This window comes from Pan troglodytes, chromosome 12, assembly GCF_028858775.2.
Source record: "Pan troglodytes isolate AG18354 chromosome 12, NHGRI_mPanTro3-v2.0_pri, whole genome shotgun sequence".
Classification (NCBI taxonomy): Eukaryota; Metazoa; Chordata; class Mammalia; order Primates; family Hominidae; genus Pan; species Pan troglodytes.
The window spans coordinates 51,209,667-51,224,335 of NC_072410.2; the positions used below are offsets into that span (position 1 = coordinate 51,209,667).

Consider the following 14,669-nt stretch of genomic DNA (forward strand, 5'->3'; position numbering starts at 1 on the left):
ACCCCTCCTGCCAGGCCATCACCTGCCCCACCTCCTCCAGGAAGTCTTCCCAGCTCCTTCTGCCCTCAGAGATGATTCCTCCTTATCTGCCTACCTCCCAACAAGCAGGTGTGAGTAAGCTTCCCAGGAACTGCCCACACCCTCTCCATCCCTGGCTACCCCAAGGGGAGATTACCTCACCTGAAACTTCTCCCTCACACTCTTACTACCAGTCACTGAGCCGAATGAAACTGAGGGACCCAGCGCCCCCTCAGGACAGCCCGCCCTAAAGACTCCAAGACTCAGAACTCACCAGTCTATGACACGAATCCTCATTTTTTCACACATGGAGGGAAACTGAGGAAGGAATAGAGGCGTGTTGGGAGAAGAGTCCTTTTGAAGATAGAACAGCCCCTCCCCACCCCGAGCTGAAGTCTGGGATACCGGCAGGATGCTGGGGAGGCAGGAGCCCTGGACCTCCCGAAGCCCAGAGCCCCAGGGGCCTCCTTGGGTTTACTGGGGGCAGGAGGCTCACCATGGCAGGCAGTGTGATGTTCTGGTTCCACTGAGGGTTGGCCGTCTTCTCCAAGATCTTGCTGCACAGCTAGAAGACACAGGGAGGGGACAAGTTGATCGAGCTCCATGGGGACTCTGGGCTCCCCCGGGGCCACATGCCAACCAGTGGCCATTCTCTGCCATGCTGGCTGCCCTTAGGGCTGGGTGTAAGACCCTGGGGTTGGGGCCTAGTGCAGGGGGCTCATACACAGGGAATCTTTGCAGAGACAAAGCTCAATGGAAGGTCAGACCCAGAGCTGGGGAGTGGGTAAGGGTGGGGTGGGTTGTCAGAATGCCACAGCCCTTCTACCCTTAACTCACACCTCTGGCTGAAAATCCCCCTCCATACCTCCCATTATGGCCATGACCCTAAATGTGGGGGCCCTGAGTCCAGTCCAGACGGGCTTTCCCAGAGGCCCTTATGGCCCAGAAGGCTCTTTTGCCCATTACCCCCAGATCATCCACCATGTAGGAAGACTGTGACCCCTAGGAGATCAGATATGGGAGAGGGGAGCCATGCACAGAGGTCAGAGAGTGAAAGAAAATTCAGTGAAGATACAAACCTTATAAGCCATAGTCTGCCTCCAACCAGCCCTGCCCTAAAGACCAGGCTTTTCCCACACAAGAAACCTCACAGGAGTGGAAACCAGATCCAAACCAGCAGCTCACAGGCCAGCCCTGGCCTTGGAGTCCATAAGGAACACCAGGCCCCTTAGCCAGCCCCAGGGATCCTATACCCACACACGGGTGCAGCAGGTAAAGACTCAGTTTCAGATACACAGATCCTGGTAGATTTCCATGTTCTACACATGAAAATAATGAGCAGCCTTTTCAGAGCATTTACTATGATAAGCCCTGCATTGTGCTAAGCATTTCATGTGCATTATCTCATTTAATGAGCATCTGACTTAAATCAGAGACTTCAGGTCCCCAGGGGTGAGGATGATGTCTCCATTCCTGGTCCACCCAGTGCTGGCCCCTGCCCCCACCTTCCCCCTCCTCCCTATAAAAAGAGCCCCAGACAAAGGCCACACAGGGCTGGGTGTGGGGCTGAGTGCCAGGATTTCGCCCTTGTGTTAGTTAGCAAAGAGAGGAGTAAGGAAAGAAGAGAGACCAACGATCCAATCCAGTGGAAGAAAGAGCAAAGAGTGGAAGAGACAGTTCACAGAATGAAGATGCAAGGCCTTGAGACATATAAAAAGATGCTTCATCCCACTCAGAAAGAAACACAAAGAAAACCAACAAAATACCATTCCTCACCCATCAGATTCATAAAAATCTCTAAAGTCTGATAGACCACTGTTGGCAAGGCTATGGGAAAACTGCATGCTCATGTTTTGCTGGTGGGAAAACAAAATAGTTTGACCCCTCCAGAGGACAATTGGCCACTATGTATTGTAGTTTCAAATGCATGTTCCCACTGCCATATGAATCCTACCTCTAGACACCTGTCCTACAGAAATACTTGCACATGTGAGGAATGACATATGTGTGAGGCTATTCACTGCAGCATGGCTTGAACTAGCAAGGATTTGGAACAACCCATGTGTCCACCAATGGAGAGCAGGTTAAATGAAGTATGGTCTGTCCATACAATGGAGTACTAGGCAGCTGTCAAACAGAATGAGGATGCCTCTAGGTAGTGACGTGAAACCATCTCCAAGTTATATGATTAAGTGAAAAAAGCAAGGCGCAGAGTGGTATGATACACAGCCATTTGTGCTAAAAGCTAAAAGATAAAAATCTATAGTCGGCTGGGCACGGTGGCTCATGCCTTAATCCCAGCACTTTGGGAGCCCAAGGCAGGTGGATCACTTGAGGTCAGGAGTTCAAGACCAGCCTGGATAATGTGGCAAAGCCCTGTCTCTACTAAAAATACAAAAGTTAGCTGGAAGTGGTGTCACATGCCTATAGTACCAGCTACTCGGGAGACCAAGGCATCAGAATTGCCTGAATCCAGGAGGCAGAGGCTGCAATGAGCCGAGATTGCACCACTGCACTCCAGCCTGGGCTACTGAGTGAGACTCCATCTCAAAAAAAAATAAAGAAAGAATCTGTAGTCATATTTGCTTACACGTGCATCACAAAACCAGAATAATAGAAAAGAAACTAATTGCAGTGGTTTTCTTTGAAAAGGAAGAAATGGATTGATTGTTGGATGGGGTACAGAGCAAGAGGGAGATTTTTCATGATGATAGATAGATAGATAGATAGATAGATAGAATAAATGTACTACCTAATTCAAAAATTAGATAAACAAAATTTTAAAATAAGATACTTTAACAAGACCCAGCTGAGCGGCCCTGCCAACTCTGTGCCCCAGGTCCCTGGAATAAGAAGGCACAGGCTGCCCCAACACACACATAGGATGCACACGGGCTACTTCAGCCCCTGCCCCAGGCATCTGGCCCTCCTCCATCGCAAACACTTCAACCTGGCTACCTTCACCAGGATGTGGGTCTGGGGGCTTGAACAGCAGCTGGTCCATCTGCCACACCCCAGCCAGCACTGCCTGTGGCCCCAGAGATCCCTGCCAGCCTTCCCCCATCCTGTTCCACCCACAGGCACTCAGCCAGGGCCACACCATGCTGCTTCTTCCTCTTCCTCTGCTTCTCTTTTTTTCTTGCTTTACCTTTTTTCTTTACCTTCCTTCACTACCCAATGGAGTATTATTAGTACACTCTCTCTGGAAGGCTATTTGTCCATCTGTATCAAATACTTAAAAATAAGCCCCCTGGCTTAACAGCCCCAATTCTAGAAACTCCCCTACAGAAAAGCAATCAGAGTGTGGACAAAGATTCCTGTATGCTGATGTTTGTCACAATGTTGTTTATAAAAGAGGAAAATTTGAATTATATATATCCAAAAAATAGGTCAAATGTTATGGTATACTCATCTGACAGAATATTATGCAGCCATCAAAAAAAATCATTTCAATGACTCTTTAACAACCTGAGAAAAGATGAGACAACACAAGCAGTTTACCAAACTGCATGTATATAGTTGATTCTCATTATTCATGGTAGTTACGATCTATAAGGTCACCATGAACCCTGAATTAGTGAATGCTGACTCATTACCTCAGAGAAGAAGCAGGGTTAAATTCCTGGCAGCCTCTGTCACAACGTTTTTGTCAACTGATCAATACATAACCTTGGTTTATGTGTGCTTCTGTTGAAGGACACCTTACTTTTTAATGTACATTGCTGAGTCATCAGCATTGAACTCACAGCCAACGGCACTGTGACTCAAGCCTGCAGGAAGCTTACCTATCACACGCACTTCCTCCGTAAAGCACATCACAGCCTTTCTGAGCTGAGGAATGCCACACAGCACTTCAGCACGACATTTGGGGCCATTTTAAACAGCGAAGTTGCCAAGAAAAGGCACAAAAATGTGAAAAACATGAGACTACACAGGACACATATCAAAGGACACACATTTTATCTGTGTCCTTTGATACGTGTCCTGTGCAGAACCATGTTTTGAGACTCTCTGCCCCCCTGTTTCAACTCTCGTGGAGTAAATACATGCCCTTTGATCATGGACATGTCGTATTTACTCCATGAGAGTTGGAGCGGGGAGGCAGAGAGTCAACTTGTTCAACCTCAGCAACCAACATACATGCTGGGAGACTCAAATTTTTCAAAGCCCTGAAAGTGTCCACAAATCATCACTAAAGTGCCATGAGTGTTGATTTTGGGCTTGCAAATACATTTTAGTGAGTAGGCAAATTAGCAAATACAGAATCCTTGAATAAGGAAAATCAATATTTTCATGATTTTTTCCCAGCAAGTGGGAAGAGGGGAGGTAACAGGGTAGGTAATACAAACCAATGTTATCAGTAATTCTCTCCAGGGTGGTGCAGGGTACAGAATATGGTGCAGTGGGAGTTTTTGTTGTTTTCCTTGTCTCTGATTTTTTTCAATTTTTTGCAATTAATGGGTTTTATTCTTGAATTCAGAAAAAAAAAAAAAGTTGTTTTAAAACTTCCTGTCCTGCCCTACAAGTAGGGCAGGACCTTTTCTTTCTTCCATACCATGAAGTGCACAGTCGCACACACTCTCCCACACTCCTATCTTCTTAGGAACTTGGCCAAATCAAGTATGGTTCACATCTTGGATAATACTGCCACCAGGTGTCCATAAGGGGAAATGCAAAGAAGGCCAGCTGGGGTGGGTGGGTACACAGAATGTAACCTCAGGGCTCTTCAGCTTAGGGTGTAAAGAGAGAAAAGGGACATGCAAGCAGGCTAAAAGAGAGGGACAGGCAGAATGAGACATGCCATAAGAGCAGCAGAAGCGGGGACGCCACAAGGAGGTGGCTCAGGGCAGAGAGGACGCAAAGACCTGGGGCCCACCGAGGAGGCTGGCCAGGTTGAAACTTTCAAGACGGAGCATTCCAGCTGCCTCCTTCACCATAAGGTCATTCTTCAACTCCCTCCACCTCCTTCTAGAGGAAAAATGGGAGGCGGAGCTTCTTGCATGAGCCCAGATGCCAATCCACTGTATACAGTGCCTTGCCTTGGCTGCCTTTGTCCTTTCACCTCCCCCTAGACACTGGTACCTTCCTAAAGAAATCCCCAGGGCCAGCCAAGGGCATCTCAGAACAGAAGACCCAGGGAGATCAAAGATGCTGGCAGGGACCCAGGAGCAGCCAGGAGCCCCGGAGCTCTGAGGCTTAGTTCCAATGAATGTGAAGGCATGTCGGTCTTGGTTCTAGCCACCATCAAAATACCTTCCATGTTGGGAATGCGAAATAAGAACAATCTCAGGACATGAATTCCCCCAAGTGTCAAGTAGAAGAATTAATCCTAGTGTTTGGAGCTAGTGTCCCACAAAAACGTACAGCCGCAGCTTCCTGTTTCCTTCCTACCTTCAAGCAGCTGTCCCCATTCCTCCTGATGCCAGGCGCAGGGCGTAAGACCTGGACCCTGAGTCTACACCAAAACCTGCACTCAGGTGAGGATCTGCAGTAAGCATTTACACCTCCACATGAACGAGTTTAAAATCTGCATTACATCCCCGTGTACATTTTCACTGGGACCCTGTGCTAGTCTCTGAGGAGAGAGAGCCCAGCTCAAAGGGGCTCCTGATGGCCACCTTCAGTATAATTCATACATCGACACAATAATGACTGATTTAACATTAGAAATAAAAAGTATTGAGGTCCATACTAATACTCAACGAAGCGGAGGGAGAAAGCTCTTCTTTACAGAAAAAAATGTTGGCTAATCAAGAGAAAAAGAATGATAATGAGAAAATCACCACTTTGCAGTCCCAACTAAATGACTTCTTCAGACAGGAAGGTCAATGGATGCTTAGACCATTAGATAAGAGGTAGCTGAGAAGTAGGACATCCGTACAGTGCCAAGATACCGCCCACAGTTTACTTGCTAATTACAAAGTGGGAAGATTTACTTTTATAAGGGAGCTGTCTGGAGGCACCATTTTAACTGTGTGATCAGGCGATCATCCCTAATGATGGGACAACCTGACATTATGGCTCTCTGTTGTGATGCCATATGACATGCAGAACATCAACTACGCTGAGTTCTTGCCGAAATACTTCATCTGAATCTAATGGAGTCTCTAGACCTAACTTCCAGTTTACAGGAAAGAGAGGAGCCAGAGAAACAAGTTAAACAACAGAAGGAAACAATCGAACAAATCCAGTACTTGGACAAATGGCCTGGGCTGTTCAAAAATTCAATGCCATGAGTTGAGAGACAAGGGAATGCTCCTGGAAAGAGCTAGCAGTGGCTGTGGGGGCACAAGGTAGGGATGGGCCCTGGGGACGAGTTTAAAGTCAAAAGCTAGAGATAGCATGTGGGATGTGGAGAGAGAAAAAAGAGGGAAGAATCAAGGCAGGTCCACATTTTCTGCCTTTGATGGTTGTACCTGATTAAGACAGAGGCTTTTGGATATGGGGCAGTTTGTGCAGAGAAAATGACTCCCTCCAGGGCTCAGAGGGGCAGCAGGCGGAGCTGTTTAGAGGCACAGAGAGGCCTGGGGTTGAAGGGAGGGGTCGGAGAGCTACGGAGTTCTCTGCAGAGAGGTGATGGCTGAAGCCTGGGAGGGCTGGGGCTGCCAGGAAAGCCTGTGGGGGGTGCACAGACACTGGGGGGTGGGCAGCCTGTGTGGAGAGAAGGGCTGGGACAGAAGTCAGCAGGGACTGGAGCCACAGCCCCGCCTCAGGGCAGGAAGGTGGGCTGCAAGGAAGAGGCGAGGGTGCCCACCAGAGGGGCCTTTCTCTGCCCAACTACCCCCACAACATTTTTTTAATAACCATTATGTTTTTATCCCACATCTTTAAAATATAGTTTCTCTATCTTTATGCCTTCATGTCTGGTTTCCATGCTATTGCTCCATTTTCCCCCAAATGTTCCTCTACTATCCACCGTCCGACGTCCTCTCCTGGGCCATCCACATCTATGTGTCTGTCTGGGACACCCCCAGGCAGACCTGTCCACATTCGTGTGCGGGGCAGTCCGTGAGAGCTGGGCCTATGTGGGTGTCTCACCACGCACCAGGATCAGCCACTCCTTGTGCACACACCTCTGGTGGGGGCATCTCACTCTGTCTTGCTCTCACCCGGCACAGTCCACAGGGCATCAGAAAGTCCCCTCCCGAGAGAACCCTCCTGCTCCCTTGCTCCTTACCATTTTCCCCGCAAAGCTGACCTCCACAAAGGGGTCCACCAAGTTCTTCTTGTTACTCTCAAAGCCAAAGATCTGTTTCACGTTGTCCATCACGGCATCGTCCACTGGGAAGAGGGACAAACCAGTCACTGCCTGCCTGCTGTCTCTCCTCCAAAACCCTGACTGTCCCCCATCTGTCTCCAGGCAGTCCTGGGACTACCTGAGCAAGAAGCTTTGGCCCCTTCACACAGGGACTCAGCCCAGGGGCTCCCCAGAGGGAGGACTGTCTCAGAGCAGCAACTCCTGAGAGCTCCGGGCCACTTTGTCACCAGTCCCAAACAGCTCGTTCACTGTCCCCGCCCTGCATTCAAAGCCTTTCAGATCAAATCTACCTGCCTGACTAATTAGAAATCTACATCACTAAGGGCAGTAAGTACTCAGAAAAGGACTGGCAGTTGTTATAACAATATCCCATTATTGGTGCCTGGTTGACATTTTCCTTTAAATCTATTAGCGCAGCGATTTACCTGAGGTTAACCAAGAAGTCAATTCTGTTGTTGTTTTTTTTTTTAAGAGTTTTTAATCTATGCTGCCCCAAACCATTATTTTTTGAATCAGCCAGATTATTTATATATGTAGATACAGATAGATAGATATGTTTATGTGTATACACATACATATGTGTATAAAGCATGTTATGTTTACAGACATATGAGTGGGTAAGTGGAGGGGGATAAAGATTATATGCTAGCTAATAACTACATGAATACAAAAGGCAACAACAATTAGCAAACATTTATGATCTGTTTGCCCATCTATTTTGTTTTTCTTCAAACAACGTTGCACGGAATTCAACACAAAGCTCTTTCACCTTAAGAAAAGCAAACATTTCTATTTCCCCATGCCCCTCTTGAAGTTCACCAGCCTCACTTCTAGTTGCAATCAATAAATGCAGAATATTTTTAAGCATGTGTTTTAGTACTGAATTAATACCCATTACTTATTTACAGGCTTTCTTTAGGATTTGGTCTAAGTAAGCTTGTACATTTCATTTCTTGACGTCAGCAGCCGAAGCAGAAACTCTCAAACAGTTACCTTTATGGAAAAGTTGTAACCAGGGACCCAAGTTGCAAACCTTCTCACTGACTCTGCTGTGGACAGTGGCTTGGTTGGGTTAATGCATGCTCTAAAATAGTGGCTCACAGCGGGGCCTCACCACAGAACAACCTGGGGAGCCTTTAAACCCTACCAATGCTGAGCCCTGCCCTAACTCGAGTCAATCTAAAATGCTGGAGGTGGGGCCCCGGCATTTGGACCGTTTTGAATCTTCCCAGGGAATTCTACTATCAGCCCAGGTTGATAACCAGAGCTCTAGAATATTTGGTATAACTCCCCAGCATTTACTAAACACACAGATGGGTCTAGTATCGGGCCAACCACTGTGAGAAACCAGGCAGTGGCCACATTGGCCTTCCTGGGAGGAAGAGATGGTTGCAAGTCGGGTGCCCACTGTCCCAGTTTGCTGGAGACTGCAGGGTTTCCTGGAACAGGCACTTTCAGTGCTAAAACCAGGACAGTCTCAGGCAAGCCAGGATGGTGGGTCACCTTGTGGATCTGTGTCCTTCATCTGTGAAGATAGTGGGCCCCAGGAGTCCTTCATGCAAACCCTTCCAACATTAGAGCAACTGTTCCCCAGCCCAGCTCTGCCACTAGCAGGACGGGCTTCCTCATAGAGGGAGGGAAAATCAGTGAGAGCCAGCCCTAAGGCCAGAATAGAGTCCAGATGGTGCTGACTTCTCAATGAGAACTAAGAAAATGGGTCCACAGAGTGGCCAAATATTGCCAGACCAGGCCCAGAGGACACTGGAATGGAGCTGAGAGGCAGCTATTACTCTCAAGAGTTCTTGAATCTTTGTAACTCCACCAGCACTGATTACTTTTCATTAAACTCTGATTGTTTTCCTAGACGCCTCTCCTTCCCCCAGGGAGCTGACCCCGCCCGCCATCGCCCACCCCCACCAGCCCTGCGCCTCCAGCCTCCTGCAGACCTCCCACCCAAGGGCGCGCCCCACGCACTCTGCGGCAAGTCCTCGGCCCGGAAGACCTTCAGGCAGAAGTGGGCTCCTCGCAGGGCTACGCCTGTGGGCCGGAGCAGGTTGCTTTCAATGTCCTCCTTGTCTTCAGAGGGGTCTTTTCTCTCCAGCTACAAAGAAAACCAAATATGATTCCTTCATGCACTCCTGAGCACAGGGTTTTACTTTCCTTTTCTAAGAGTTCCAGCTTCGCCACATAAATGCTGCATTCTGCAGTAAGGCAGACTTCGCTCCGACACTTACTACCGCATGGTCTCGGGCAAGGTCCTTCACCTGAGCCTCAGCTTCCTCTTGAGTACAGCAGAGACCATGATACTGACCTTCCAGGACTGTGCGAGGAACATCTCCAATAATGATGTAAATGCATGTGGCACACAGCAAGCATTCCACCAACCTCAGTCTCCTTCCCGCTCTCCCCCACCTCCCGGTTAAAACATAGTACAGTAGTAACTGAGGTCTAAGCTGGCCACTCTGTCTTTAATAACATGCAGGTGTTCATTCACCCAGCCATTAGCTACTGAGTGAGTACTAGGTGTCTGTATGGTGCTGAAGGGCAGGGGATATGGCAATGAATAAGGGGATGACATGAATAAGCACCCTGTTCCCATGGAGCTGACTATCATGCAGGGAAAACACTTTCAGCAAACGAATCCAATAACATGTACTGTGTCTTGTGGTTGGAACAGTAATAACAAAAATCACATCCCACATGCATTGATGTGTATGCACTCTCTCATTTAATCCTCATAGCACCCCCCCACCTTGAATGGGTCTCAAACTTGGCTGCACATTAGAAACACCTGGGGAAGGCTGGGCGCCGTGGCTCACACCTGTAATCCTAGCACTCTGGGAGGCCGAGGCAGGCGGATCACCTGAGGTCAGGAGTTCAAGACCAGCTCCCTAACATGGGGAAACCTTGTCTCTACCAAATAATACAAAAATTAGCCAGGCATGGTGGCATGCACCTGTAGTCCCAGCTACTCAGAGGCTGAGATGGGAGAATTGCTTGAACCTGGGAAGCAGAGGTTGCAGTGAGCCAAGATTGCACCATTGCACTCCAGCCTGGGCAGCAAAGTGAGACCTGCCCCCTCCCCATCTCAAAAACAAAAAAGGAAAAGAAAAGACTCACCTGGGAAGCCCAGGTCACACCCTAGACCAATTAAAACAGAATTTCTGGGAGAGAGTACCCATGCAGCAGTGGCTTGTAAAGCTTCCCAGATGATTCCAACTAGCAACAGAGGCTGAGAATCAGTGTCTTCTAGACCACTGCTGTGCATTCCAATTAAAATGCAGGTTCTAGTTCAGCAGGTGTGGGGTGGGGCCCAAGATTCTGCATTTCAAAAAGTGTCCAAGTGATGCCCACACTGCTTGCCCACAGATGATGCTCTGGGTGTAAGGGCCTAGAATGCCCCCACTTTACAGATAAGAAAGCTGAGGTGTAACACAGGCTGGAAGCAGAACTCACGTGCTTGGAGAGCACAGAGCAAGGGGGCTTGTAACTATACTGAGGTGGGGTCAGAAATGCTTCCCAGCTTGAGACCTGGATGATGAGCAACAGGTGGAGGCATCCAGACGAGGAGGCAACTCATGCAGAGGCCCTTGCACATGGGGAAGTCGGCAGCTGGAGGAACAGACAAAAGATCTGGTGGCTGCTCTTGGGCTAGCGAGCAGCGAAAGGACAGGAGAATAGCAAGGTCAGGCTGTGCCCAGCAGCCAACTCCTTGGACAGTTGCCTGGACTAGCCTCACCCCATTTCTCACTCAGTCACACTTGACACGTAGAAACCTGCTTCAGGATCCTTGCTGCAAAACCCTCAATCCCAGAATGCCCGTATCACAGCATGCCCAAAGGGATGTGTTCTGCGTTTATTCTCCTCAGCTCATATCAGAAGAAAACAATCATCTTTCAGGCATCCATAAAAATGTCTATTCCCCTAGACAATAAGCACTGATTGAGCACCTACTGTGTACAAGACCTGCCGTACTAGGCAAGATGGGAGATAAAAGATATCACATTTGCTATATTGTCCCCATCATCAAGAAACTGAATCTCAGTGATGAAGACAGACACATAAACTGATTAGACTACCAAAGGGCTGGGTGGTGGCCCAAAGGAAAGACCAATACATTTTCCTGGAAGACGAGGCAAGCTTCAGGGAGGAAATAGCATCTGAACTGGGTCTGGAAGAACAAATTGGCTCTTGGTAGGCAAAGAGAGGGAAGGCATTCCAGCAGGGGAAAAGGCTAGCGAGGGATGGAAGAGCATTCTGGAAAGAGTCACATCATCTGGTGTCGCCACAGACAGGGCCCATGAAGATACATAACAGCAAGTGGGATTGGGAAACTAGGCTGAGGGCAAATGTCAAGGGCCTTGAATGTCATGCTAAGGATCTTGGACTCTATCCTAAAAGCAGTGGGAAGTCACTGGACATTTTGTAAGAGGAGACGCGCGTGATTCTACCTGGGTTTAAAAGTGATGACTGGCGGCCAGGCGCAGTGGCTCACGCCTGTAATTTCAGCACTTTGGGAGGCCGAGGCGAGTGGATCACAAGGTCAGGAGTTTGAGACCAGCCTGACCAACATGGTGAAACCCCGTCTCTACTAAAAATACAAAAATTAGCTGGATATGGTGGTGCACGCTTGTAATCCCAGCTACTCAGGAGGCTGAGGCAGGAGAATCACTTGAACTCGGGAAGCGGAGGTTGCAGTGAGCCGAGATTGCACCATGGCACTCCAGCCTGGGTGACAGAGCAAGATTCTTTCTCAAAAAAAAAAAAAAAAAAAAAAAAAGATGACTGGTGATAAGGTGGGGATAGGTGAAGTATAACGTAAGAAGTTAGGAGACCTCAGAGGACACTTAGGATGGATGGCAGAGACTGCTAGTTGTTCCCCCAAATCCAGTCTTTTCTGCCTCCTCTAACAAACCCTCAATTTTTAGCTGGACAGCATTAGGATGGACTTTATTTCCCAGGCTCCCTCGTAGTTAGATGTGGCCATGTGACTAAGTTCTTGTCAATGGGACCTAAGCATAAATGTGTACAACTTCTGGATCATGCCTTTGAAGGAAGAGATGTGGCCTCCATTGTCCTTTACTCCCATTTCCCTGGCTGGAATACAGACATGGTGATGGGAACTGGAGCAACCATCTTGGGCCATGTGACGGAGGCTGCATGATGATCTCAGTGGAGAAAAGACCAGGAGCCTGGGTCTCTGATCATTGCCGAAGCACTGTGCCAATTCTGGACTGTGGCATTCATGAGAGAGAAATAAACCTCTGTCCTCCTTAATGCCTATTATTTGGGGCATCTTTGTTACACGAGCTGAACCTATATTGTAATTCACAAAGAGACCCAAGTGAGAGAGTGGGAGCCGGACCTCAAACTCGGGTCTTGGGATGGGAAAAAGAAGAGGCATACACTGAGGTTTTCACACCAACAAGATTGGCCAACTGCTTGCATGGGGATTGAGGGGTAAAGAATGAAACTCTGGCCTCTGGTTTGGGCGACTAAGTGGATAACCATGCAATTTCCTAAGATGTCACCTAATACAGGATGGGGAACAGGTGTGGGGAGTGGGCAGCAAATGATACAGGCTTTGCTATAATAAGTTAGATTTACTATAATAAGTTAGAGGGGCCTAAGGGACACGTTAATGTGGCCTGATGACAAGGCAACTGAAACTGAGCGTCCAGCGCTCAGAAGATCCAGGCTGGAGAAGAGCAATTTACAAGTCTCAGGTGGTGTCTGAAAGAGACAGACTCCTCAACAGTGAAGGGCAGGACACAGCAAGGGAACAGGGACTGAACTGCAACATCGAATTTGAAGAACCCACTGGAAAAGGAGCAAGGAGAGTCATGAATACTAAGGGAGGAGACAGTTTCAAATAAGGCGTGGGCTCCAGAATCGAATGCTATGGAGCAGTGGTGCAGACTAACAACAGAGGAGAGCTCCTAAGCTATGGTAATGAGTGACCCTTACACCAGTGGCTTCAGGGAGGGGAGGTGGTGGGATTCCTACTGAAGAGGAGAAGGAATGAGCAGCTGGTAATGGAGTGGAAAAAGGGGGATGCAGTGCACGCTTTCAAGAAGTTGGTGATGACCAGCAGTAGGAGAGAGAGAAAATAGTAGTGGAGAGGGTTGGGAGAAATGGGTCAAGGAAGGGGTGTTTTAGGATGGGGAAATCTTGAGCCTGGTACAGATCATGGAGAAGGAGGCAGAGGAGACAAGTGTGAGAAGAGACCAGAAAAAGGAGGCTGAAGAAGACAGTGGAGGATGTGAAGTCATGGCCAAGGAGGTGGTGGGATAATGCAGCAGGAGGAGTGGAGGAAGGGAGGGAAGGTGGATGAAGATGGAGGGCAATTTGAGGACCACAGGAGCTCCCAGAGCTCTCACCACTCATCTCTGTGCAGCTCTGCCTCTCCAAGGGAAGCTGAGGTTGGAGCTTAGGAAAGGGAAGAAAGTCTGGGAACAGCCAGGAGAGATAAGGAGTAAGGAGATGAGGAGAATTAGATAAGGAGTAAACTATACCCAGGTAAAGGAAGAGGCGGACAGCACCCGGGGCCCAGCTAAGTGGAGAAGTAGAAACCCACATTCATCCAAGCAGCACGTCCAAGTGGCCAAGGAGCCAGTGTGTGGTGAGGATGGGGGAGACACGAGGCATGGCAGGAGACCCCAGGGGCCCTGTCCTCCTCTCCCTCCCTGCACAAAGCCATCAGCCATATTCAGGTACCTCACCCCTGACCTTCACCTCACCCCTGACCTTCAGCACTCCTGGCTTGCCCTCACCCAACACGTCCACCACCCACCTGCCTCTCTTCTGCTTCTGCGCTGCTGAGCACCATGAGGCAAGTGGCTCCACTACAAACAAAGCGTCCAACCCAGAGTGGGTGCTCTGGTGTTTGTACAGAAATCCTTTCATTAAATCTAACCCCTCACTCCTCTCCCACAAAGATGATTCCAAACCTTTTCTCCTCTTCTCAAACATAGAAAGATGCAGATACCTCTCCTGCTCTCAACATTTTTCTCATTCTTACCACCTCCAACTTATAACTTTACTTACTGACATGTGGAGATGAGCATGATACATTCTTAGGCAATGAAATTCAAGTCACAATATAATATATATAGAATAATCTCACTGTTGCAAAAAGAAAAATATGTGCATATATCCTTCCAGAGGGATGTGCAATGAGACAATAATAGCTCTCGCGGAGTGGTAGGATTATGAGTGATTCATTTTTTATTAATACCTTGCACCCAGAGCATTCATTTTTTATTAACACCTTTCTACGTATTCCACATTTCTCATTAATTACCACGTATTAGTTTAAATCAGAAAAAAATATAGAGTTTTTGTTTGTGGTTTGGTGCCTCCGCAACCAAGTGCTGCGTGGGGGACCGTAAGG

At 48.3% G+C, this 14,669-nt stretch overlaps 1 protein-coding gene across 26 annotated transcripts in view; it reads right to left on the reverse strand.

Annotated features, from left to right (window-relative positions):
• Positions 1-14,669, reverse strand: part of DYSF (dysferlin) — a 233,977-nt gene that overhangs the window by 149,519 nt on the left and 69,789 nt on the right. For all 26 annotated transcript variants that reach the window (XM_016948754.4, XM_016948752.4, XM_016948753.4 and 23 more), the window contains 4 exons: positions 9,251-9,377; positions 7,196-7,299; positions 515-583; positions 293-336 (listed from right to left, as the gene is read on the reverse strand). In XM_016948754.4, coding sequence (XP_016804243.1) covers positions 293-336; positions 515-583; positions 7,196-7,299; positions 9,251-9,377 — 344 coding nt within the window. The remainder of the gene's footprint in view (positions 1-292; positions 337-514; positions 584-7,195; positions 7,300-9,250; positions 9,378-14,669) is intronic.